Source organism: Grampus griseus, assembly GCF_964374135.1.
Source record: "Grampus griseus genome assembly, chromosome: X".
Taxonomy (NCBI): Eukaryota; Metazoa; Chordata; class Mammalia; order Artiodactyla; family Delphinidae; genus Grampus; species Grampus griseus.
In genome coordinates, this window is record NC_138999.1 from 87,046,204 (window position 1) to 87,070,494 (window position 24,291).

Genomic DNA, 24,291 nt, shown 5'->3' on the forward strand with positions numbered 1-24,291 from the left:
GTTCCTTCCACTACAACATAATTCAGTGCAAATATTGGAGCTGCCATTTTTGTTACTTCTCTGTACCTTCTCTCAAAATCCCAATGATTTATGGTGAATATGAGATGATCTGCTTAGTTCATTAGGAGTTATCCTAAGAGCTCTTTAGAAGGATGTCCCAGTGCTGACAGCATCTTCTTTAATTTCCTAACTGCAGAATTTATTGCTTGTCTCACCAGTTTCCTTTTGGATATGAATGTACTTATCATGGGAGCTGTTTAATAAAGTGACAGTAATCCACTTAAGGAATTTATTTATTGCTAAAGGAATACAGACTATAAAATCTTAACATAGCTGAAAATCACCAAACTGGCCCAGGGTTTTTAAGGAAGTTTTCACAGGCAATACAAGTATCTGTTTTTTGTTCGGGTTTTTTTTTTTTTTTTTGCCACGAGGCTTATGGGAGTTCCCAGACAAGGGGCTAAACCCAGGCCATGGCAGTGAAAGCCTGGAATCCTAACCACTAGGCAACCAGGGAGCTCCCACAGGTATCTGTTTTTTTTCCTAACCTTTTCCGATGGGGGTTAGGAAGAAGAGGCTCAGAATAAGGATAACAGCTCAGAATATCATCTCTGTTCTAACTAGTCCCATAGCTGCCAAATAACAACCAGACACAATCCTAAAACCATTAACAACAGAACAAAGATAGCAGCAGCAAGAAATCATCCCTGAGCCGGAAAGCAGCCATTAATGCCTGAACAGAGACAGGATACAACCTAGTATCAACTGCTGCCAGATAGGCACTTATTCACTGTGGCAGGTGCTAGCCCATGGTAGAAATGGTTTGACTCTATGTTTTAGGAAATATTTGGAACAAACAGAAGAAGAAAAAGCTAAAAATCTATGCAAACCAGCTGTATAGCCTTCAGGTTAGACTGTTTGCCTTTGGCAAGCATGGCTGAATCATCTGAGACACCATAAAAGAGAAACAATTTAAGTTAATTCTCAAATTGATAAAGAGAAGCAAAGTCCCATAGTTAAGTTGGGTCTTCAGGTCTACTACTTTTTAATACTTTGTCCCTTTCTACATGGCTACAAACTTTGAATATAACTAGCAAAAAAAAAAAAACGTTCAGAGAAACAAATACAAATGATGCAACATAAGGCAATGAAAGGAGAAGAAACAGGTACAATTTCATCTAGGTCTTCAGTCTGGATGGTGAAGCCAAGGTTTGTGTGCCAGGCTGAAGGCTCTCCTCACTTCTTCAGAAAATAGTTCAGTCTTTTCCGTAGATAAATGAGCTGTAGGGAGAGGCAGAAAAACATGAAAAATTCATCTGAAATCTTAAGTTCCATTACTTGATCTAGAATTTACTTATATAAACCAAAAAGGAAGACTGTAATTTGGCATTTATAAGGTTATCTTAGTCTTACAATGTTCCAAAGAACAGTGCCACAGTCAAGAACACAAACAATGATGCTGTCCTTTATCATGCCAAACTTATAAAAGGAAGCTTCAAAATTGAATATACTAAAGAAATTAAATATGCTTGCTGTTAAGAATTTGTACTTCTGGGAAGAGTGTACAGAGGTCACAGCTCACTGTAGGGGCAAAGGAGATGGGATCACTGTAGCCATAGTCTAAGACTCAGAAGATAAGGCAGTTGTGATAGCCGATTGCCCCACTGAACGCACCGTGTCTTAAACCGAGTCGTGGCTGCTGCTTCCTGCCATGTTATGAGACCCTTGAAAACTGGCTCAGAGTCCTAACCAATAACAAGTCTGATGACGTTCTACTTACCCTGATGCTTTTTAAGTCAGAAGCCTTGAACATTTTGTGATGTAAGATTTATTTTTTTTATTTACTTGAAATGGCAAAGTGACCAATAACACTCAGGTATACTGTCTTTGAGACAAGGATTGTTTTTGAGTATTATTCAATTTAGCTCACCCCATATCAGTGTGGATTTTCATTTTGTGGAATGACAGGAATGGAGCATTACAAAATGATCCTGTGCTGGACATGAGGTACCAAACTGCTATAATTGCTAGCTGTAGTAATTGAGAGCATCTTTTCACTCAGATGCTGACCATGATTACCACCACTGACTTCTCCAGTTCTTTCTCCTTTATTGGCACTTTCTCCTCCCACCACCTCCTAAAGGGAGGTTTTTCCTTAGGTTCAGACTTCTTGCTGAACAGTCAACCTGGCTAACTCATCTATCCCCACAGCTTCAATGATCATTTCTATGCATGAGGCACTCTCCAATCTCCCATTTTAAAAAGTGCTTCCAACTCAACTCATCATCTTCTCCATCCTCCACCCCCCAAGAATCCTCTTCAAGTTGTCTTCATTCCTGTTAGTGGCTCACCATTTTCCAGTCACCCAGGCTCCTTGTTCCCTTTTTGTCCTGGAAATCCAATCAATTTTTAAGTTCTGATTCCTTCTATCACTTGCATCTTCCTCTAGTCTTTCCCCCCTCCAATTTCTCCTATATACTGCTAGCAGAGAAAATTTCCTGAGTTACTCCCCAGGTGAAAAAGCTTTTAGGGCTTATTATGACCTACACCAAAAATCTAAACTCTTAAGCCTGGCATCACCACCTCTGAGCCATTGTGAATGCTACTTTCTATACAGAATGCCTTCATTTCTCTATCTCTTTATTAGAACCTTACCCACCTCTTAAGGCCCCAAACACCATCTCTCCATGAAGCTTCCCCTAATCTCCATGGACAAAAGTGAGCTCTCATTCCTTTAAATTCCTATCCCTCTCATGTATTTCTCCCCAACTGGAGGCAGAGACTATGTCATAAGCATTTTGTAGTTCCCTGTGGAACCTAGCTTTAAGTAGGTGCCCAATAAATCTATGTTGAATAAATGAGCTAACATAAAGGGCTCTAAGTGAATAAAGTTTACAACTGTAGTTCTATGTTGAAAATAGCACTCCCCAATACTAACTACTTACATGTAGGAAAACAAAGATGTTTAGTGGGTGCTAAAGCAATCCTGGCATTAACTGTTCACATGGCTGTTTATAAGCAGTACTTGGATGAGTGATGTGCTGAGGGGAAGGGAATATACAGAACATAAGAATTCTCCTGGCCTTGTTTGTATGGGGATGAGCATGGGGAATGGCATCACTACCTTAAGAGCTCTATGCTCGGGAATTCCCTGGCGGTCCAGTGGTTAGGACTCCACACTTTCACTGCTGAAGGTGCGGGTTCCTGCAAGATGCGCGGCGTGGGCCCCCCCTAAAAAAGCTCCATGCTAAGTCCATCCTCATAATACGACCTCCAGTCTCTTTAAAACTGTTACTCTACCCTCAACAGTATAGGGCTGGAACCAGCATACATTTCTATACAGCTACTTGACCCTCACTTATCCCACATTGCCCTCTTTTCTTTTCACTCTGCTCACTCTCTTGTGGCTTTAAATGATAGTCTTTCAAGTTAGAAATCTGGCATACATCCTTAATGCTCTTTTCTCCTTCAACACTCAGTAATTGGCCCAATTCCCATCAATTCTACCTTTAAAATACATTCTCTCATATATAAATGTTCACAACAGCATTATTCATGGTAACCAAAAAGTGGAAACAACCCAAATGTCGACTGATGGATGAATGGATAAACAAAATGTTGTATATCTGTACAATGGAATATTATTCAGCCATAAAGTGGAATAAAGTACTGATACATTCCACAACATGGGTTAACCTTGAAAACATTATGCCAAGTGAAAGAAGCCAGACACAACAGACCTTGTAGTGTATGTTTCCATTTTTTTAAAATTTCTTCAGCATCACTGTATTTCTTTTCTTTTTTTTTTTTTAACATCCTTATTGGGGTATAATTGCTTTACAATGGTGTGTTAGTTTCTGCTTTATAACAAAGTGAATCAGTTATACATATACATATGTTCCCATATCTCTTCCCTCTTGAGTCTCCCTCCCTCCCACCCTCCCTATCCCACCCCTCCAGGCGGTCACAAAGTACTGAGCTGATCTCCCTGTGCTATGCAGCTGCTTCCTACTAGCTATCTACCTTACATTTGGTAGTGTATATATAGAACTACCATATGACACAGCAATCCCACTACTGGGCATATACCCTGAGAAAAACATAATTCAAAAAGAGTCATGTACCAAAATGTTCATTGCAGCTCCATTTACAATAGCCCAGAGATGGAAACAACCTAAGTGCCTATCTTCGGATGAATGGATAAAGAAGATGTGGCACATATATACAATGGAATATTACTCAGCCCTAAAAAGAAACGAAATTGAGCTATTTGTAATGAGGTGGATAGACCTAGAGTCTGTCATACAGAGTGAAGTAAGTCAGAAAGAGAAAGACAAATACCATATGCTAACACATATATATGGAATTTAGGGGAAAAAATGTCATGAAGAACCTAGGGGTAAGACAGGAATAAAGACACAGACCTACTGGAGAACGGACTTAAGGATATGGGGAGGGGGAAGGGTGAGCTGTGACAAAGCGAGAGAGAGGCCTGGACATATATACATTAACAAACATAAGGTAGATAGCTAGTGGGAAGCAGCTGCATAGCACAGGGAGATCAGCTCAGTGCTTTGTGACCGCCTGGAGGGGTGGGATAGGGAGGGTGGGAGGGAGGGAGACGCAAGAGGGAAGAGATATGGGAACATATGTATATGTATAACTGATTCACTTTGTTATAAAGCAGAAACTTACACACCATTGTAAAGCAATTATACCCCAATAAGGATGTTAAAAAAAAAAAAGAGTCATGTACCAAATTGTTCATTGCAGCTCTATTTACAATAGCCCGGAGATGGAAACAACCTAAGTGCCCATCTTCAGATGAATGGATAAAGAAGATGTGGCACATATATACAATGGAATATTACTCAGCCATAAAAAGAAATGAAATTGAGCTATTTGTAATGAGGTGGATAGACCTAGAGTCTGTCATACAGAGTGAAGTAAGTCAGAAAGAGAAAGACAAATACTGTATGCTAACACATATATATGGAATTTAAGAAAAAAAAATGTCATGAAGAACCTAGGGGTAAGACAGGAATAAAGCCACAGACCTACTAGAGAACGGACTTGAGGATATGGGGAGGGGGAAGGGTGAGCTGTGACAAAGCGAGAGAGAGGCATGGACATATGTTTCCTTTTTATATGAAATAACCAGAATAGGCAAAATAGGCTAGTAGAAAGTAGATTAGTGGTTGCCTAGAACTGGGTGGGGGGGTCGTGGTGAGTGAGAGGGTCAGAAGAAACGGGAAATGACTGCTAATGGGTACAGGTTTCTTTTTTGGGTGATAAAAATGTAAAATTGATTGTGGTGATGGTTGCACAATTCTGTGAATATACTAAAAGCCATTGAATTGTACAATTTAAATGGATGAATTGTATGGTATAGGAATTATATCCCAATAAAGCTGTTATAACACATTTTTATTGCCATTAAATATATATATATATTCTTTCCAAATGAAATAATGCCATTTGCACCAACATGGATGGACCTAGAGATTATCATATTAAGTGCAGTAAGTCAGAGAAAAACAAATATCATGATATCACTTACATATGGAATCTAAAAAAATGATACAAATGAACTTATTTACAAAACAGAAATAGACTCACAGACATAGAAAACAAACTTATAGTTACCAAAGGGGATAGCAGGAGGGGGGAAGGGAGATAAATTAGGAGTTTGGGATTAACATATACACACTACTATATATAAAATAGATAAAAAATAAACAACATGGACCAACTGTATAGCACAGGGAAGTATACTCAATATCTTGTAGTAACCTATAATGGAAAAGAATCTGAAAAAGAATACACACACACACACACACACACACACACACACACACACACATACATATATATATAACTGAACCACTTTGCTGTACACCTGAAACTAACACAACACTGTAAATTAACGACATTTCAATAAAAAAAGAAAAAATATTTATTCTTTCCATCTCCATTGCCACCTCCTTATTTCAAGTTACCATCACCTTTTATTAGACGACCCCACAGCCTCCTAACTGGCCTCCCTGCTTCTAGTCCTGCCCTCCCACAATCCATTCTCCAGATAATAATCAAAGTGATCTTTAAAACTTCTAAATTAAATGTGACTCTCCTGCTTAAAACTCTCCAAGGGCTCCCCATTGCACTTAAGACTAAAACCCATCCTCCTTATCATGGACTGCAAGGGACCATACAATATGGCCTCTGCCTACTTCTCCAACCTTACCTTAAGTCACTCTCTTCCTCGCTTTAAATACTGCAGAGGTCCTCAAAGAGGCCAAGCTCTTTTCCAATGTGGGACCTGGCATACACTCCACCCAAGAAGCTCTTCATACACTTTTTGCCTGGACTTTTCCTTCAGGTCTCTTAAGTATCACTTCCTCAGAAAGGCTGATTATGATCTCCCCAATTTAATTCAGGACTCTATTCAGATAGCACCACTGACTCTTTCTCCTTCACAGCCCTTCTTTATGATTTGCACCTTTATATTTGTATGATAATTTGTTTGCTGTTGATCTTCCCTGCTAGACTGTTAGCTCCATGAGGAAAAGTATTGTATGTGTCTTATTCAACACTGTGTGTACATCCAGTGCTTTCCACTTAATAGACATTCAATATCTGCTGAATGAACAAATTTTCACAAAGACTTTGTTCCAACCTGCTACCCTCATTTAGAAGATTTGGCCACTACTGTTCCTGTGAAAGAACAGCCAGAAATGAGATGGGGGGTGGGGTTCTTTGCATCAAATATTTTCTGGTTGATGTGAAAACACACTTCTCACCTGTTCATTTTTTTGTTTTTCCTGTAGCTTAAGCTGCTCCAGCACAGACTGTAAATGACTCTGGAAAACGAATTATATAAAAGATGAATGCTGAGTCTCAAAGGAAAAGAGAACCAAGAGAGACAAAGAGTTTGGCAAATAATTTGATAAGTAAGAAAACTGTCAGTCGTAACAAAAGAGTACTTTTAAAATAGGATTTGGAAAAAGAATGTCTCTATGTGTATAACTGAGTCACTTTGTACAGCAGAAATTGGCACAACATTGTATATCAACTCTACTTCAATAAAAACACATTTTAAAAAGGATTTAGAGTATAAAAACTACACTCTCCAACTGCAGGGCCATTCGATTTGATTTTATACACCCTACATGGCACTTTTTTTCTTGCCCTAAAACAAAGAGTTAGAATGCCTTCATGTTACCTTTTTCTAGTTTAGCACAAATCCTTTGACTGTGGTGACCTACTTAAAGAGCTGGCTTGGAATCTGGTGCTGACTCCTTCATTCCCCTGCACTAGGGCAGAATATTACCATTCTTAACTACTACTGCACACGACAACAATCATAATACCATATATCTGTATCTTTCAAAGTATGTCCACATCTATTATCTAACTTGGTTATTCTGAAGGACAACACTCTAAATAAGTACAGTTCTGTGTCAAGTTGCTCCCCTTTGATGACAACAGCTCTATAGAAAAACAAATCTGGCAAGGAATTCTCCAGATGCTTCAGAATTTCCCTCACTATAAAAAGAGAAGCAAACATGGCCTAAACATACATTTTTCCTTTTGCTGATATGTGTATTAATAAAATATGTATTAATGCATATTAATAAAAATAAAGCATGATATTAATTTTTGTTCAAGCAGGCATCATAAAAATTTTAAATTAATTTAGTTTCTCTTTCATTGTAATGAATATGTTTTGGTACAGAGCAGCAGGGTTCAATCTATGCCCTACCACTTACTGTGGTCCTTGGCAAGTTACTTAATCTCTTTGAATTTCAATTTCTTATCTATAAAACGGGAATAGTGACAGCACCTATATTTCAGGGATGTCAGGATGAAATGAGATAATACACGTAAAATGCTTAGCTCTGTACATGCCTTTCACATAGTTAAATGTTCAATATTGGCAATTATTATCTCAAGTCTCCTGGTCCCCTCCCAAAAATGCTTATATAAGATGATCAAAAATACTCAGGTAAAAGGAAATAGGGCTATCTTTTATTAGGGGTATCTAAGAGGTTGTTCAGGTTCATGAATGAGCCAGAATGCTGCACAGAGATGACATGAGTGGAAACACAAAGATGGGATTTTGAAAGTAAGATATCAGGATATATTTATACCAGCCAACAAGAATTTACCTTGAGCATTAGGTTTTCCACTTTCATAATGAGCTTCTTCTGTCTTTGTGCTTTGCACTGAATCTCTTGGAGTTTTTTCTCCACGTAATGAGTCTGCTTCTGAATTTTCATGACTAACAGAGATAGACAAAAACTTCATGTATCTAAACATGGCCTAAACTAGTGGACCAAGATCCAAATCAACTAAAACTCCACTACACATCTGAGCAATAATTTCTCAAACTTAACTTTGCAACTAACACGTGTTTAAAGTCAGTCTTTAGTACTGCCACCCACTCTGTCCCACCCCTTTGTTTTTCCCTAACTTACCCATTGAGCTGGTTCCCTCCTTTGCCTCATACTGGCCAGATTCAGTGAACTTGTCCTGTAGCTCCCTTTCCATATACATTTCATAATAATCTTCTTCCTCTTCCTTGTCTTTATCCGCATCATCATAGTCCTCCTCTCCCTCTTCATCTTCCTCCTTATCATCCTCAACTTCACTGTTACTGCTAGAGTCATTGACCATCTCCCGAAACACACCATATTCTATGGGTTTTAAGCAAAAGGAAGGTGAAACCATTTGAAGCTTTTCAAATAATTCCCACTCCAGCTGCAATTATACTCCCCCTCAAGTTTACTGGGCAACCAATGAATTTTAAAAATAATTTTTCTCACAGGAAGATTATTCCCTTTATAAAACAAGGACAGGAAAGGCAAAACACTGTAACATTCATTCATGTACTCAATGATCAAAATATTCAGAGAATCCAAGGGCCCACAGGAATTTAGAATAGCAGAGATGGATGGGATATTAGAACCCCAATCTAAAACCCCTAAACTTGTGGGACCAATATGAGGAGAGAAGGGCAAAGGCACCCTTTTTCTGTGATTGGCCTGAGTTTACAGAGAATGGTCCTACACACAGTCAACACCTGCCCTCTCTGAAGCTCCTGCTTTGCCTTTATTAATGCACCTGGTAAGGTATGACGCTGCTTACAGCCACTCATTTCTGAGGCTATCTCAAAGCCTGGAATGAAGCCTTGACTTTCTATTTCCTTGGTTTCACCTTCGGCAATGACCTCCCATCCTGAAAGGAGAGGCAGTCAAGGAAAAAGCAGAAAGAAAGCAGAAGGCAAACTTGAAAGGGAAGAGGCTCTCTGGCTGAAAGTGCTATTTAATTTAGTCCAACTTCAGGCCATTTGTATCTGGATTCCTAGTATAGAAAAGTGCCTTATACTGAATTACGCAAGTAAATAATTTCTATTACATGAATGTACTGTTCCTAGCTAGAAAGTAACATTTCCAAAAATCATAAGTTCTGTACATTAACATCAGCACACAATATCAGAAATGAGAGCTTGTCACCAAGTGCCTTCTGGGTGGACCAGACTACACAGAAAATATTTAGTATAAAAGGATACGGACACTGATAGCTTCAGCATCTGAGTGCAGTAGTCTTTTCACTTCCTTTTCCACATCAGGAGGTTCAACATGCTGAACCAAAGTTGGAGAAGAAGGAATACCAGTACCATCACTTAACACCCTGTGTTCTGCAGAAATGTCCTCTTCCTACATACAAATGAATTCAAATAATTAGGCCTCTTTAAGATACATCCAATCAAATTTCTACTTTGAACAATGCTATTTATGAAGGAAACTTTGATCAGGGTCTATATTTTTGTACAGTAAGCTTATTTTTTCCCAATCAAATTACTTGAGACATATAATCTTTTCAATCTGCAACTCTATATTAAAGACCTCCTCAGAGGCATGACCCTTAAGCCTCAGTTGTTAATTATTTGTGCTGACCCACACTGGCAAAGAACTATAATTTTTTTGTTACTTGGAAGTAATTTGGTTTAAAGATCCAAAATCCCAGATTCCACTTCTCCACATCTTTATTATTAGAGAGTTTCCTATAAAAACTGGGTCTTAGCCACATATTCTCCCTTAAATCCAGTTTTAGACAATTATCTCCACAGCAACCAATTCATCATGCCACAAATAGAGATTAGAACTTTGAGGGGGAATAACTAATTACAAACAACTGCTGGTAAGAGTGAACCCTGGCTTCCAAGAAATGGTTTTTAAAAATAAATATCACAGAAAAGAAGCAGATTAAAATACACAGGGTCACTGATCAAATTGTATCTTTTGCTCTTGGAGTTGTCAGACATTGAACAATGAATTCATTTTTCAGTGAATCAAATTCAGTGTATGTGTATGGGAGTGGGGGTTACAGGTGAGAAGGAAGGCTTGAAAGCAATCTTTATGATTTTTTTATTTGTTTGAAATTAAAGAGCTGTGAAATAAAACACAGCATAGGTTAACAATAAAGTTATATATATTACAATTTGTCTACCTCAGGAAAGCTGACTTCTTCAGTTTGTTTGATATCAGTGACCTATGAAATAAAACACAATGAACAATGAAGTTATATTATAATTGTTGTACTTTACTAAAGCTTAAAGAGTTCTAGAACCATTCTTAATGTAGTTTTTTTTTTTTCTTTGCGGTACGCGGGCCTCTCACTGTTGTGGCCTCTCCCGTTGCGGAGCACAGGCTCCGGACGCGCAGGCTCAGCGGCCATGGCTCACAGGCCCAGCCGCTCCGCGGCATGTGGGATCTTCCCGGACCAGGGCACGAACCCGTGTCCCCTGCATCGGCAGGCGGACTCTCAACCACTGCACCACCAGGGAAGCCCTTAATGTAGTTTTATATTTAGTAGGCACTCAATGAATGCTGTTGACTGACAGTATAAAACCAGAACAACCATGTTCATAGATTAAACATAGTAAAGCTATTGATCTATAGGTTTAATGCAATTCCTATCAAAATTCCAACAAGGTTTTCTATAGACATAGACAAGCTTACTCTAAAATGTATATGGAAATTACAGACTCTAGAATGGCTACAACAATCTTGAATAAAGAAAAGTGAGATCAGTCTTCCTGATTTCAAGGCTTATTACAAAGCTACACTGTGGAATCGGTGATCAACACAGATTAATGGAACCCAGAAAAAAATCTCACACAAATATGCCCAACTTAGTTTTTACAAAGGTGCAGAAGCAATACAACGGACAAAGGGTAGCCTTTTTAACAAATGGTGCTGGAACAATTGGACATGCAAAGGGGAAAAAAAAAGAACAACCTTGAACTAACCCTCAAACCTTTTACAAAAATTAACTCAAAAATGGATTGCAGACTTAAATTAAATATAAAACTTAAAAAAGATAGGAGAAATCTTCAGAATCTGGGCTAGGCAAACAGTTCTTATACTTGACATGAAAAACATGATCCTTAAAAGGAGAAATCAATAAATTGGACTTCATCAAACAAAAAACCTTTTGCTCTTTGAAAGACCCAGTGAAGAACATAAAAAGACAAGTTACAGACTGGGAGAAAATATTTGCAAACCACGTATCTGAAAACTAGTATTTGAAATATAAAAAAGAACTCTCAAAACTCAACAATAAAAGCAATCCATTTAGAAAATGGGCAAAAGGCATGAACAGACACTTCACTGAACTGGACATATAGATAGCAAACAAGCACATGAGAAGATGCTCAACATCTTTAGCCATCAGGGAAATGCAAATTAATACCACAGTGAGATCACTACACATCTATAAGAATGGCTAAAATAAAAAATAGTGACAACACCTAATGCTGGTGAAAATGTAAAGAAATTGGATCACACATACATTTCTGGGGCAAATGTAAAATGGTGCAGCCACTTGGAAAACACTATGGGTAGTTTCTTATAAAACTAAACATGCAACATACCCAGTAATTGCACTCCTGGGCATTTATGCCAAAGAAATGAATACTTATGTTCACACAAAAACCTGCTGGCAGCTTTATTTATAATAGTCAAAAAATGGAAACAGCCAAGATGTACTTCTATGAGTGAACAATTAAGCAAACTGTGGTACATTCATAACACGGCATACCACTCAGCAATAAAAAGGAATGAACTATTGATACATGCAACAATCCACATGGACCTTAAGGGAATTAATCTGAGTGAAAAAAAAAAGCCAGTCTCAACTGTTATACTTTGTATGATTCCACTTATATGACATTCTCGAAATGACAAAATTATAGAGATGGAGAACATATTAGTGATTAGCAGGGGTTAGAGCCTGGTGGTTTGGGGTGAGGAGGAGATGGGTGTGGCTTTAAAAGGGCAAGATGAGGGATCCTGGTGGTGACAATACTGTTCAGTATCTTGACTGCATGGGTGGATACGCCAACATACACATGGGATAAAATTGCATAGAACTAAACACATGCACACACATACACAGGAGAAAGCAAAACTGGAGCAATTTGAATAAGATTAGTGAATAGTAATAATGTCAATTTCCTATTTGTGATACTGTACTATAGTTTTGCAAATGTTACAATGGGAAGAACTGGGTAAAGGGTACACAGTATCTCTTTTCTATTGCTTACAACTGCATGTAAATCTACAATTATTTCAAAATAAAAAATTTAATTAAAAAAGAAGCCAAGGTATAGTACTCCTGTAGTTTGCCCAGGGTTCTACAAGTGTGAGTTAAGGTTAGAAATACAACCACAATTCCCAATTCTCAGGTTCTGGATGTGTTCACTTTAAAACAAGATTTTGCAGTTGGAAACTTTTAAAAGCGTTAGCAGGAGTTTCAAGTTCATGACACATCTAGATCCCTAAGTGACTACCCTATAACTTCAAGGGTCAAGTCTGTTTTTGTTCTTTACATATTTCCAATTGTTAGCACACAGTGCCTGGCATGTTGCTCATACTCAGCAAATGTTTATTGGACATATAAATGACTGAAAAAATGAATACCCAACTGACTGTCTCCCTTCCCCCCCCATTCATAATCCTCTTCCAATCCAACCAGTAGACACAGAAATAGCATGGCACTAACCTCTTTTGTTGTTTTGCAGAAGCTTCTCTTTTTGACATTCCTAAGTGGTGGAGTAACTAAAATAAATTCAACATGGTGAAATGTATATATGACTGATGGTAGTCACATATCTGTCTGAATTTGATAAGGTTATGCTCTAAGCCACTGGCTCATGACACGACTCGTTCCTTTAAGAGTGTCTGGATGCCTACTGAACCAAATACCTAAGTGTGGTAACAGATCCCTGGCTCACAAGTAATTAGGATCCAGCAGATAAATGTAGTTAGCCAGAATGAGCAAGGGACTGATGACTTACTGCCATGCTTCCAGATATGTTTTTTCTGTCTCTCCTTTTTACTTTTCCTGATTGCTTTAAGATCAGTAGAGGTAACCGGTTCTTCAGGATGAGAGTGGACACCACCATCAGCAGTGCACACAAGCATCTGCATTTAACAAAGACAAAGAAGTTGACTGTGGCCACAAATCTTGGGTTAGTAATGGATAATGATCATTCTTACCACCAGAAATCCTGGAGCACAAAAGTAAGGAGAATGCTACTTGGCATTTCCAGAAAACCAAGTATTACATACACTCGTATGCATTCTCTCTCTATCTCGGCAGCACAGCATATGGACTCTGAGTTTGTTGTTGTCTTTTTTAGCTCCAGTGCTTACCACTGCGGAAGGAATGTGTTGAAAACAAGATATATCTTAGCATTTTAATTTATAAAGGAAACAAAAAATCAACAGTAGAGATGATGAATAAGAACCAATGTAAACCTCCAGAGTTAACAGCACACTGCTTTAACAGGAATTTCAGACGAAGATCCCAGATGCTCATATTTTTCAAATAATGAAAGGCACTATAAATGGCAAACAGGAGGCTCTAAAAGCTATTTGGATAAAGTAGTGAAAAGTGATGGATCAAACACCAAACCAGAACAGGACATTGTATTCCCCGTGCAATTGAGCTGGAAATTAGAAATGACAAGCAGGTGAAAAGAGAATTGAAAGAAAGAAAAGGAGGGAGAAAGTAAATCCTTGAAGGATGTGTGGGTGAGTAGATTAAGAAAACTTGTCCATACCTGGGAAATATCTGCCATTTTATAAAAAGTTGTTTTATCCAGAGTTTTCAGGCTTTCAACAACACAAGGCAAATCAACCAGCTTAGCAGATAGTGAGACATCTTCAACCCCAACAACTGCATGACGTCCATCAGCTGAACAGAAGTAGAAAAGATTAAAGCTGACATCTTCCCAATGTACTCTCAAGACTCCTGGGGTTTGAATAATGAAGACTTATGGGGGACAGAGGAGTCTTTCATTGAAACTTACTATTTCTCACAATGCCAGAATTGTGTACGCAATTAGTAACTTCCCACAGCAAAGAAGGCAGAGTATATGGAGCTCTTTTTTTCTAGTTTATGTCATTCCATCAAAAGTAGCTGAGTTTCTTGGTCATGGTTGTGAACTAAAGTGAATGAAGTGGTAACTGTTTCATTCTCATCTTGAAAGGCCAACTCCATTCATTTAAACCCATTCGTTTGGATACCATTAGGAGCATTCGATCATGTCATTGTACATGGGTGTTTTCAAAGGGTTGGGTAAGGGGAGGGTTGATTCTAGAATAGTACTAATCAGTCTCAAGTTATAATCTCTAGTTAAAATTCTAGATAAAATTCTAGATAAAAATTCTAGATAAAATTCTACACAATCGCGAGAGAGAGAGAGAGAGAGAGAGAGAGAGAGAGAGAGAGGAGAGAGAGAGAGGGAGAGAGAGAGAGAGAGAGAGAGAGAGAGAGAGAGAGAGAGAGAAAGAGTCAGCTATATACTGACAACTCTGAATCCTGCCCAGATGTCTCAAACATGAACGTCTCTTGATACAAAAGGATTCAAGTGTAATCTTCTAATATTAAGTGAAAAAAGAAAGATGCAGAACTATGTTTGACATGATCCTTTTTGTGTAAATTATCTTTAAAAATATAGAGAGATTATTTATACGTTGGTATTATGCATAAAAGTTTTGTCTATAAGGAAACACAAGGAGAAAAGGCCAATATTAGTTATCCTTGGCATTGAGGTTGAGGCACTGTGAAGGATAGTTTCACTTCTCCTTTTGAACCTTTCTGTTTTATTTGAATTTTCTAGCCATGCATTTGTATTCCTTTTTTTAAAAGTGTCAGTAAGGGCTACCAGAGTGGTGGGATTATGGGCCATTTAAAATTTTATTCTTCATATACTTCTCTGTATTTAAAACTCTAATAAATATTATTTAAAAAAGATAAAGATATGTCACTTTTGTAAACAAAGAATAGTACATCCACCTGTCATTCCCCTGGACAGTCAGAAATCACAAGTTTCATATAGGAGACAATCAGCAGTATGCAAATCCCACAGTTGACCTCCAAGTTCTTCCTTATACACACCATGATAATTACCTCAAGTTGTATAAGTTCTACTTCCTTTCCTCTTAAAAGGAAGAGATGGAAGTGACTGAAGCCTCTCTTTGAGTCCATCAAGACAGAGACCACATTCTATTCTTTGTCACATACTTGGTATCTAGTATTGTGCCTGACACATAGCAATCCCTTAATAAATTACTGTTCAATGTATGGTGAATGGATATTAACTACTTACACAATAAGTCAATTTTCAGTTTATCCTTCATGGCAGCACTTCCAGACCGTATTATCTTTCTGGCAGTAGAAGCATGTTCCTAAAAAGGAGGTAGATTGAAAAATCAGAAGGATGAATTGTCTACTTAGCAGGTAATAGAACAGATATGTCAGAGACAGTCCTCCCTTAAATAGAACCTTAAACTTCCGAAACGTTAGGAACAATGCCATGTACCATGAGATACTGTGCACTGGGTAAGTCAAGTTAGGATGAGGTTGACTCTAATCTCATTGTTGTCTTTTAGTAGCTACAGATAATGCCTTCTCCTAGCTGTACCTTCCTGTTTCTCACTGTTACCCTTCAAGTTGTAGTTGCTACGGGAAGGCTTAGCTGCAGTTTACTGGCTATATTAACTAACCCTAATTAGGGAAATACCTTTCTGAAGCCCATCCTTAATGTACCTTTCTTAGACTAAATAATACTTAAATACAGGTGTCAATAGGGGAAGAGTCCCTAACACAATGCTGAAATGAGCTTCAACAGCCTTGCATGATGATGAATTTGAGGAGACAGTGCTAACCCCTCCATTGCCCCTTTTTGAGGTGACAGAAAGGAACTCTCTTTTAGAAGAGTCTTATCTTGGCTGTCCAGTGAGCAAGGCTGTTGGCATCTGTGATAAGTGACTGAATCCATCATTGTCCCACCTGTTTGCCAGGAAATCAACCCACACAGTAGGTGGCATGTGCAGGACAAAAGAAATGCTGCTTAAAGGAGTACACGCTAGAATAGGACTGCTAAATACAACACAACTCCTGGGAAACAAATGTTCTTGGTTTTTATAGCCTACATTAAATAATCAGAAATGCTACAGAATCCAAGCAGGGCTGATACTTATGCCCTGAAGATATTTGGCCTGAGATACAAGGGTTTCTTACCAGAGGCAGACGCAATATAAACTGCTTCTCAAATTCGTAAGGAGGTTCATCCTGGCTTCTACTCATCTCTTGTTTTTGAGTTCACAAAAACAAAAACAAAACCAACAGTTACCAAAAACTCCTCTTGCCCCCTCTACTGACCACTTCTGGTAAAATTATACAATATCTTGCTGATAACCCTCACTGGAATGATGTGTGTACAGCTTCAAAACACTTTATTTGACATAACTTGATTATTTATAAAGTCACCTTATCTCCCCTCCCATATGTGCAGATTTTCCAACGTTAATACTAATTACATGATAACAAGTGAAGTAAGAGCTGTTACACATGATTTAGTCTTCTTAATATTCTTAGACTCTCCGGTAAAGGATTAACTCATCAATACAGTGGTGACTACCAAAGCAAGTAAGCTACATACCTCTGCAGAGAAGACTGCCAACCAAAGGCCAAAATCAACCCCAAAAACCACTGGCAGAAATGCTCTATGATGATTTGAAGGAAACAGAGCTTAATTTTCAGTATTTCACCTTAATGATCAATAAAATGGTAGGAATTAAACAGTCCGTGTGAGAGCAGGCAGCTTTTTATGACTCTAAAGCCAACATCAACAGCTCCGAGCTATCTCGGGGAAAAGTTAGGAGCCCCAGTCTTATGGCTGGGCTATCTATATAAGTACATCTAACTTCATGGAATAGACTCATTTCTGAAGGGATGATAATGAAAAAACATAAAATCTAATTTGATTTATTCATCACTAACATTTACTGCATGCACTCCATGTGCCAGGCTCTACATTGAGTGCATAAGGTCTATTATTTCATTTAATCCTCACAACCACCACTTATTTGAAATACCCCTAAGAGCCATTTGAAGGAATCCTAAGATGAATCCATACACACACACACACACACACACACACACACACACACACACACACACACACACATATACACACACACATATATATATAATGCACATTCTGTAAAGTGAATAATCTCCAAGTTGATCTTTATTTTTTCATCTTATTTTCCATCTATTAGGGATATATCTGTAGTGGCTTGCATTTTGAGTTTTAGGGCCCACACTACTTCTGAGGAAATTTTTTCTCAAAAATGGAAAAAAGTGGGCTTCCCTGGTGGTGCAGTGGTTAAGAATCTGCCTGCCAATGCAGAGGATGCGGGTTCGAGCCCTGGTCCAGGAAGATCCCACATGCCGTGGAGCAACTAAGCCCATGTGCCACAACAAGTGAGCCTGCGCTCTAGAGCCCGCGAGCCACAACTACTGAGGCCTGCGCACCTAGAGCCTGTGCTCCACAACAGGAGAGGCCACCGTAATGAGAGGACTTCGCGCTGCAGCAAGGAGTGGTCCCTGCTCGCCGTAACTAAAAAGAAGGTCCGCATGCAGCAGCAAAGACCCAGCACAGCCATAAATAAATAAATGGAAAAAAGCAGTGTACATATATGAAAACTGAAAAAGTTTTCTTATGTTCTAAGGACACTATGCTATACACCAAGTTATAAAATCTTATAATTTAAGTTAGATGAAAAGCTCCAGATAATGTATAGCCCCTAATACTCTGTAAACCATTAATTGAGTTCTGAGTTTTGAATTTGAATCTCACTTAAAAGCACTGGAACCTTTTTAAAAAACACATACAAGTGAATATAACAAAAAAGAAGCAGACTCACAGATATACAGAACAAACTAGTGGTTACTAGTGGAGAGAGGGAAGGGGAGGGGAAATGTAGGGGTAGAGGATTAAGAGGTACAAACTATTAGGTATAAAATAAGCTACAAGAAAAAAAATAATAAAATAAGCTACAAGGATATATTGTGCAACACGAGGAATATAGCCAATATTTTATAATAACAATAAACAGAGCATAATCTTTAAAATTGTGAATCACTATATTGTACATCTGTAACATATAATATTGTATATCAACTATACTTCAATTTAAAAAAATTGGAAAAAGTGGGGGGAGGACAAAGAATATTTAGCACTACCAGTTAAAATAGAGAAAAGGAAAAACAAACAAACAAAACCTCATACAAGTGAGTCTGAGACCCTATTACAGGTAAACCATTCACCAGTTATGATTTCAGTCCTTTAGGCTGACTTCAGAAACTACCAGAAAGGCATAGAAAGTACAAGAGAAATCAGGAGTGAAAAATCAGACACCCAGGATGGGAGGGTGGGGTGGGGGGAGGAGAGAGAGAGAGAAAAAGAGAAAGGGAGAAAAAGAGATTGATTATTTGTGATAGCCATTTCTCTCCTTTTCCTGCCTCATACAGTTATACACACACACACACACACACACACACACACACACACACACACAACTAAATGTAAAGGTAAGGGGGAAAGTTAATTAAAATAAAATAAATTGAATAAAAAATCTTGGGACTGGGTACATTGCCTAACATAAGAGTAACAAACATTTAAGGTTGGAAGCAGAAATACAGATTTGAAGAACTAGCTGCTAAGCAAGATTTTATCAGATCAGTAGTAACTTTTAGATTTATCAGCAGAATTAAGACTAAGGCATTTTGTTCATTTCAGTGCCTTCTGGCAACTCCTCTCTTATGAAAGAAAGAATGTAAGAACTGGAACCATTTCAGAGAAGGTAGACATCCCTGGTAGAAATGAGTTTTAATGATTTTTTAGATTTGCTATCTGCATTTATACAATGAACTGGTTGCATCATATTTCTTTTAAGAAAAGCCATCCACATTTTTCCAGCAAGCACTCTTTGATACCTAATTAAATTAACAGGGCCTCTCTCCACCATTCACCGCCCCCACCCAGCCAGCTCCATCTCACTTCATCAGAATTAGAATTGGAATCAGAATTATGATTAAATGGAGGGCGCCTGACCGCAAGCTCCCATTAGCACAAGTCAGCACAAAACTAAATTGGTAGTTTCTCAAGTTCATAGCTGCTAGCTGCAGTTTGGAGGCAATGACCACTCCATCCTTATCCCAGGGGCACTAGGCTCCCAAGGGAAGACCGCAGCCCTAGGCTTTGATCCCATTTCCCTAGAAAACCTCCCACCAGGCCAAGGGGCCCTAAGCCTTCGCGCCACCCCAGGTGGGCTGGCAAGGGAAGAGCAGCGAGCAGCCCTTGGCGCCTCGTTGAGCCCTCCGACCGCCGGACTCACACGCCCCTCAGCCGACTCGCGCCGGGACGGCCTCTCTGCACAGGGTGGTTCCAGAAGGAGCGAGTGGGCTCCCGGCGGCGGGCGGACTGTGTGGCGACAGGGAGGAGCCTCGCGCGCAACCCCTCCCCACACTTCCGCCACCGCGGATAGGCGGATGGCCTCGAGGCGGCGGCCAGCTTGCCGCGTGCCTGGGCGGTAACTCGAAGGGTGCTGATTGCGGCCGCTCAAGTACCTCGCGGAGCAAGGCTTCAGAACAAATACCCGGGCTTCCCTGGTGGCGCAGTGGTTGAGAGTCCGCCTGCCGATGCAGGGGACGTGGGTTCGTGCCCTGGTCTGGGAGGATCCTACATGCCGCGGAGTGGCTGGGCCCGTGAGCCATGGCCGCTGAGCCTGCGCGTCTGGAGCCTGTGCTCCACAACGGGAGAGGTCACAGCAGTGAGAGGCCCGCATAACGCAAAAAAAAAAAAAAAGAACAAATACCCTTTACACAGGGACGACCCTTGGGTCGGCCACGGGGGTTTTACCAGCACACAGTGATAACTGTAAAAGGGGTGGCAGAATCGGTTGCTCCACAAATCTGTTAGGTTGGACCGATTTGTTCCTTGGTGACGCGACCTCGCCTGGTGAAAACTACACCGCCGCGCAAACGCATTAAATAACTAGAATCCGCGCCCAAACTACTCTAACTAGCTGATCCCTTCGAAACAGTCACTATTTTACATCTTTTGGACAGAGATACAGCGTACTCCGCTTATTTCTCTTAAATGGGCATCGTGGTTCAAATAAACTTCTAGCAGTTCGTTTCTCCCATAGATCCTTAATGTACGGAAAAAATCTTAAAACCACTTACCTGTCCCTTCTCGTAAGTTTTCCAGAGGGGTTCTGGCAGCAGCCTGGTTGCCGATGGCGGCATCAGCTTGGGCGCCATAGTCGGCAGGAGTTTGGGCGCCAAGACCGCCTTCAGTTTGGGCGCCAAAACCGCCGGCAGTTTGGGCGCCAAGACCGCCGGCAGTTTCAGCTCCATGGAAAACGGCAGTTTGGGAATATCGGAGGCTCATTACTTCTGATGTTGAAGTCGGTGTTAAATCATTTTCTGAGGAACTGCAGCGCCGTCCCTCAGAGCACTCCATGGTCTCTCGCTGAGGTCATAAAATGGCTTCCTATTGAGTCATGTGACCTAAAAGTTTCCAGAACTTTCCTAAAAATGAAACCGTTCCTAAAATGGTGTCCTTAAAGACACAGGGGTAATATTAGAGACATTAAGTGGTGCCTCTTAGAGATTATAGACGTGAAGTCTCTGTTGCCTTCACTTATCTAAACTTCATGGTAAGGAATAAATATTTTTAGAAGACTAATTGTGGTACAGTCGTTTCTTCTGGATACGTGATATTTTTTTCCCTTCAGTGAAGCTAAATTGCCAGAGCTTCAGACCAAGACAAAACCGTTTTTTGTCCCTTTGAGAATTCATCCACTGATCTTTACTTTAGCATAATGTGGTGAGGTACACTGAAGATTATAATACAAAATGGACCAATGAAACTCGTTTTTCATGTACTGTAGAAAATTATTGATGGCATTTATATCAAAAATTATTCTTTAATAATAACTCAAAGGAAAATTTCTATTCTCAGTAACTGAAATACCATTAATAGTGTGTTTTGAATCATTGGACAATGTGAATTATGTAATTTCCTTTTGATGGCTGCTAGGAAGCTCAGAATCAATTTTGCAACCCACCTCTAACAACTGTGAACCTCACTGGCATATGTTGATCTCTTGTTTTGAATCATCACATTGTCTCCCAATCCCTAATTATTTTTATCTGTTGTGGTACATAACACTGAAAACTGCTTCAAAACTTTTTGTGAAGAGAATCAGATATAAATATTAGATAAATAAAAATAGTGCTCTGACAGAAGTGTCAGAGGGAGTATCCCTATGGGTGAAGGAGGGGAGCATAGTAAGTAACTGCTCACTTATAAATTCAATCATCCAACAAATATTAACTGATAATCTAATATGCCAGACTTGATTTGAAATATTTATTAAATGCTTAAAATATGGTAAGACTTTCATGAAAGGAGGCAAAAATTAAGGCACAAACATACACATATGTAATTTTTTCCTTTACTGCCAGATTTCCAGCCCCTTCTTGAGAAAGAATGGAATGAAAAGTGAAAAAAAGGAAAAGGCACGAATTATGGTTTCTCTTGGTAGGGGAGAGCAGATCCAAGAAGTAGCTCTGATGTACAGGTAAAAACCTGTCATATACATACTGTCATATTGTCAGAATATTTTTCTGGGTTTTGTCCTGTCATGTTGCTGTCTCTCTGATATCTTCTTCTGAACCCCCATCCCCTCCAAAACCTTCCTCCCTCTCCCTTAACTGTGGCTTCAGTCAATTTCATCATTATAGGAAATATGCAGTTGCATGTATTCCTTCAACAGAAGTTTGAGTTATGTGCCAGGAACTGTTCTAAGGTTAATAATCACTAAGCACTTATTAGGTGCTAAGCACTTTTTTTTAACATCTTTTTTTTTTTTTTTTTTTTTTTTTTTGCGGTATGCGGGCCTCTCACTGTTGTAGCCTCTCCCGTTGCGGAGCACAGGCTCCGGATGCGCAGGGTCAGCGGCCATGGCTCACGGGCCCAGCCACTCCGCGGCATGTGGGATCTTCCCGGACCGGGGCACAAACCCGTGTCCCCTACAACGGCAGGCAGACTCTCAACCACTGTGCCACCAGGGAAGCCCCTTAACATCTTTATTGGAGTATAATTGCTTTACAATGGTGTGTTAGTTTCTGCTTTATAGCAAAGTGAATCAGTTATACATATACATATGTTCCCATATCTCTTCCCTCTTGCGTCTCCCTCCCTCCCACCCTCACTATCCCACCCCTCTAGGTGGTCACAAACCACCGAGCTGATCTCCCTGTGCCATGTGGCTGCTTCCAACTAGCTATTTTACATTTCGTAGTGTATATATGTCCATGCCACTCTCTCACTTTGTCACAGCTTACCCTTCCCCCTCCCCATATCCTCAAGTCCATTCTCTAGTAGGTCTGTGTCTTTATTCCTGTCTTACCCCTAGGTTCTTCATGACCTTTTTTTTTTTCTCCTTAGATTCCATATATATGTGTTAGCATACGGTATTTGTTTTTCTCTTTCTGATTTACTTCACTCTGTATGACAGACTCTAGGTCCATCCACCTCACTACAAATAGCTCAATTTCGTTTTTTTATGGCTGAGTAATATTCCATTGTATATATGTGCCACATCTTCTTTATCCATTCATCCGATGATGGACACTTAGGTTGCTTCCATCTCCTGGCTATTGTAAATAGAGCTGCAATGAACATTTTGGTACATGACTCTTTTTGAATTATGGTTTTCTCAGGGTATATGCCCAGTAGTGGGATTGCTGGGTCATATGGTAGTTCTATTTGTAGTTTTTTAAGGAACCTCCATACTGTTTTCCATAGTGGCTGTATCAATTTACATTCCCACCAGCAGTGCAAGAGTGTTCCCTTTTCTCCACACCCTCTCCAGCATTTATTGTTTATAGATTTTTTTGATGATGGTCATTCTGACTGGTGTGAGATGATATCTCATTGTAGTTTTGATTTGCATTTCTCTAATGATTAATGATGTTGAGCATTCTTTCATGTGTTTGTTGGCAGTCTGTATGTCTTCTTTGGAGAAATGTCTATTTAGATCTTCTGCCCATTTTTGGATTGGGTTGTTTGTTCTTTTGTTATTGAGCTGCATATGCTGCTTGTAAATTTTGGAGATTAATCCTCTGTCAGTTGCTTCATTTGCAAATATTTTCTCCCATTCTGAGGGTTGTCTTTTGGTCTTGTTTATGGTTTCCTTTGCTGCGCAAAAGCTTTTAAGTTTCATTAGGTCTCATTTGTTTATTTTTGTTCTTATTTCCATTTCTCTAGGAGGTGGGTCAAAAAGGATCTTGCTGTGATTTATGTCATAGAGTGTTCTGCCTATGTTTTCCTCTAAGAGTTTGATAGTTTCTGGCCTTACATTTAGATCTTTAATCCATTTTGAGCTTATTTTTGTGTATGGTGTTAGGGAGTGATCTAATCTCCTACTTTTACATGTACTTGATTAACTATTTCCTTTCCCATATTAGGGAAGTTTTCAACTATAATCTCTTCAAATGTTTTCTCAGTCCCTTTGTTTTTCTCTTCGTCTTTTGGGACCCCTATAATTTGAATGTTGCTGCTTTTAAAGTTGTCCCAGAGGTCTCGGAGACTGTCCTCAGTTCTTTTCATTCTTTTTTTGTTTATTCTGCTCTGCAGTAGTTATTTCCACTATTTTATCTTCCAGGTCACTTAGCCGTTCTTCTGCCTCAGTTATTCTGCTATTGATCCCTTCTAGAGTATTTTTAATTTCATTTATTGTGTTGTTAATCGTTGTTTGTTTCCTCTTTAGTTCTTCTAGATCCTTGTTAAATGTATTTTGCATTTTCTCTATTCTATTTCCAAGATTTTGTATCATCTTTGCTATCATTATTCTG

The 24,291-nt window shown here is 39.2% G+C and overlaps 1 protein-coding gene across 1 annotated transcript; it reads right to left on the minus strand.

Moving 5' to 3' along the window:
• Nucleotides 1-1,236: 1,236 nt before the first annotated feature.
• TAF7L (TATA-box binding protein associated factor 7 like) lies at nucleotides 1,237-20,890 on the minus strand (the record flags this gene model as incomplete). Its single annotated transcript, XM_082646852.1, has 13 exons — nucleotides 1,237-1,281; nucleotides 6,801-6,860; nucleotides 8,169-8,281; nucleotides 8,478-8,696; nucleotides 9,124-9,237; nucleotides 9,572-9,719; nucleotides 11,209-11,261; nucleotides 13,364-13,490; nucleotides 14,132-14,265; nucleotides 15,683-15,761; nucleotides 16,597-16,662; nucleotides 19,761-19,948; nucleotides 20,611-20,890. The coding sequence occupies 13 exons, from the start codon at nucleotides 20,888-20,890 to the stop codon at nucleotides 1,237-1,239; spliced, it is 1,626 nt and encodes a 541-aa protein (XP_082502978.1).
• Nucleotides 20,891-24,291: the final 3,401 nt, after the last annotated feature.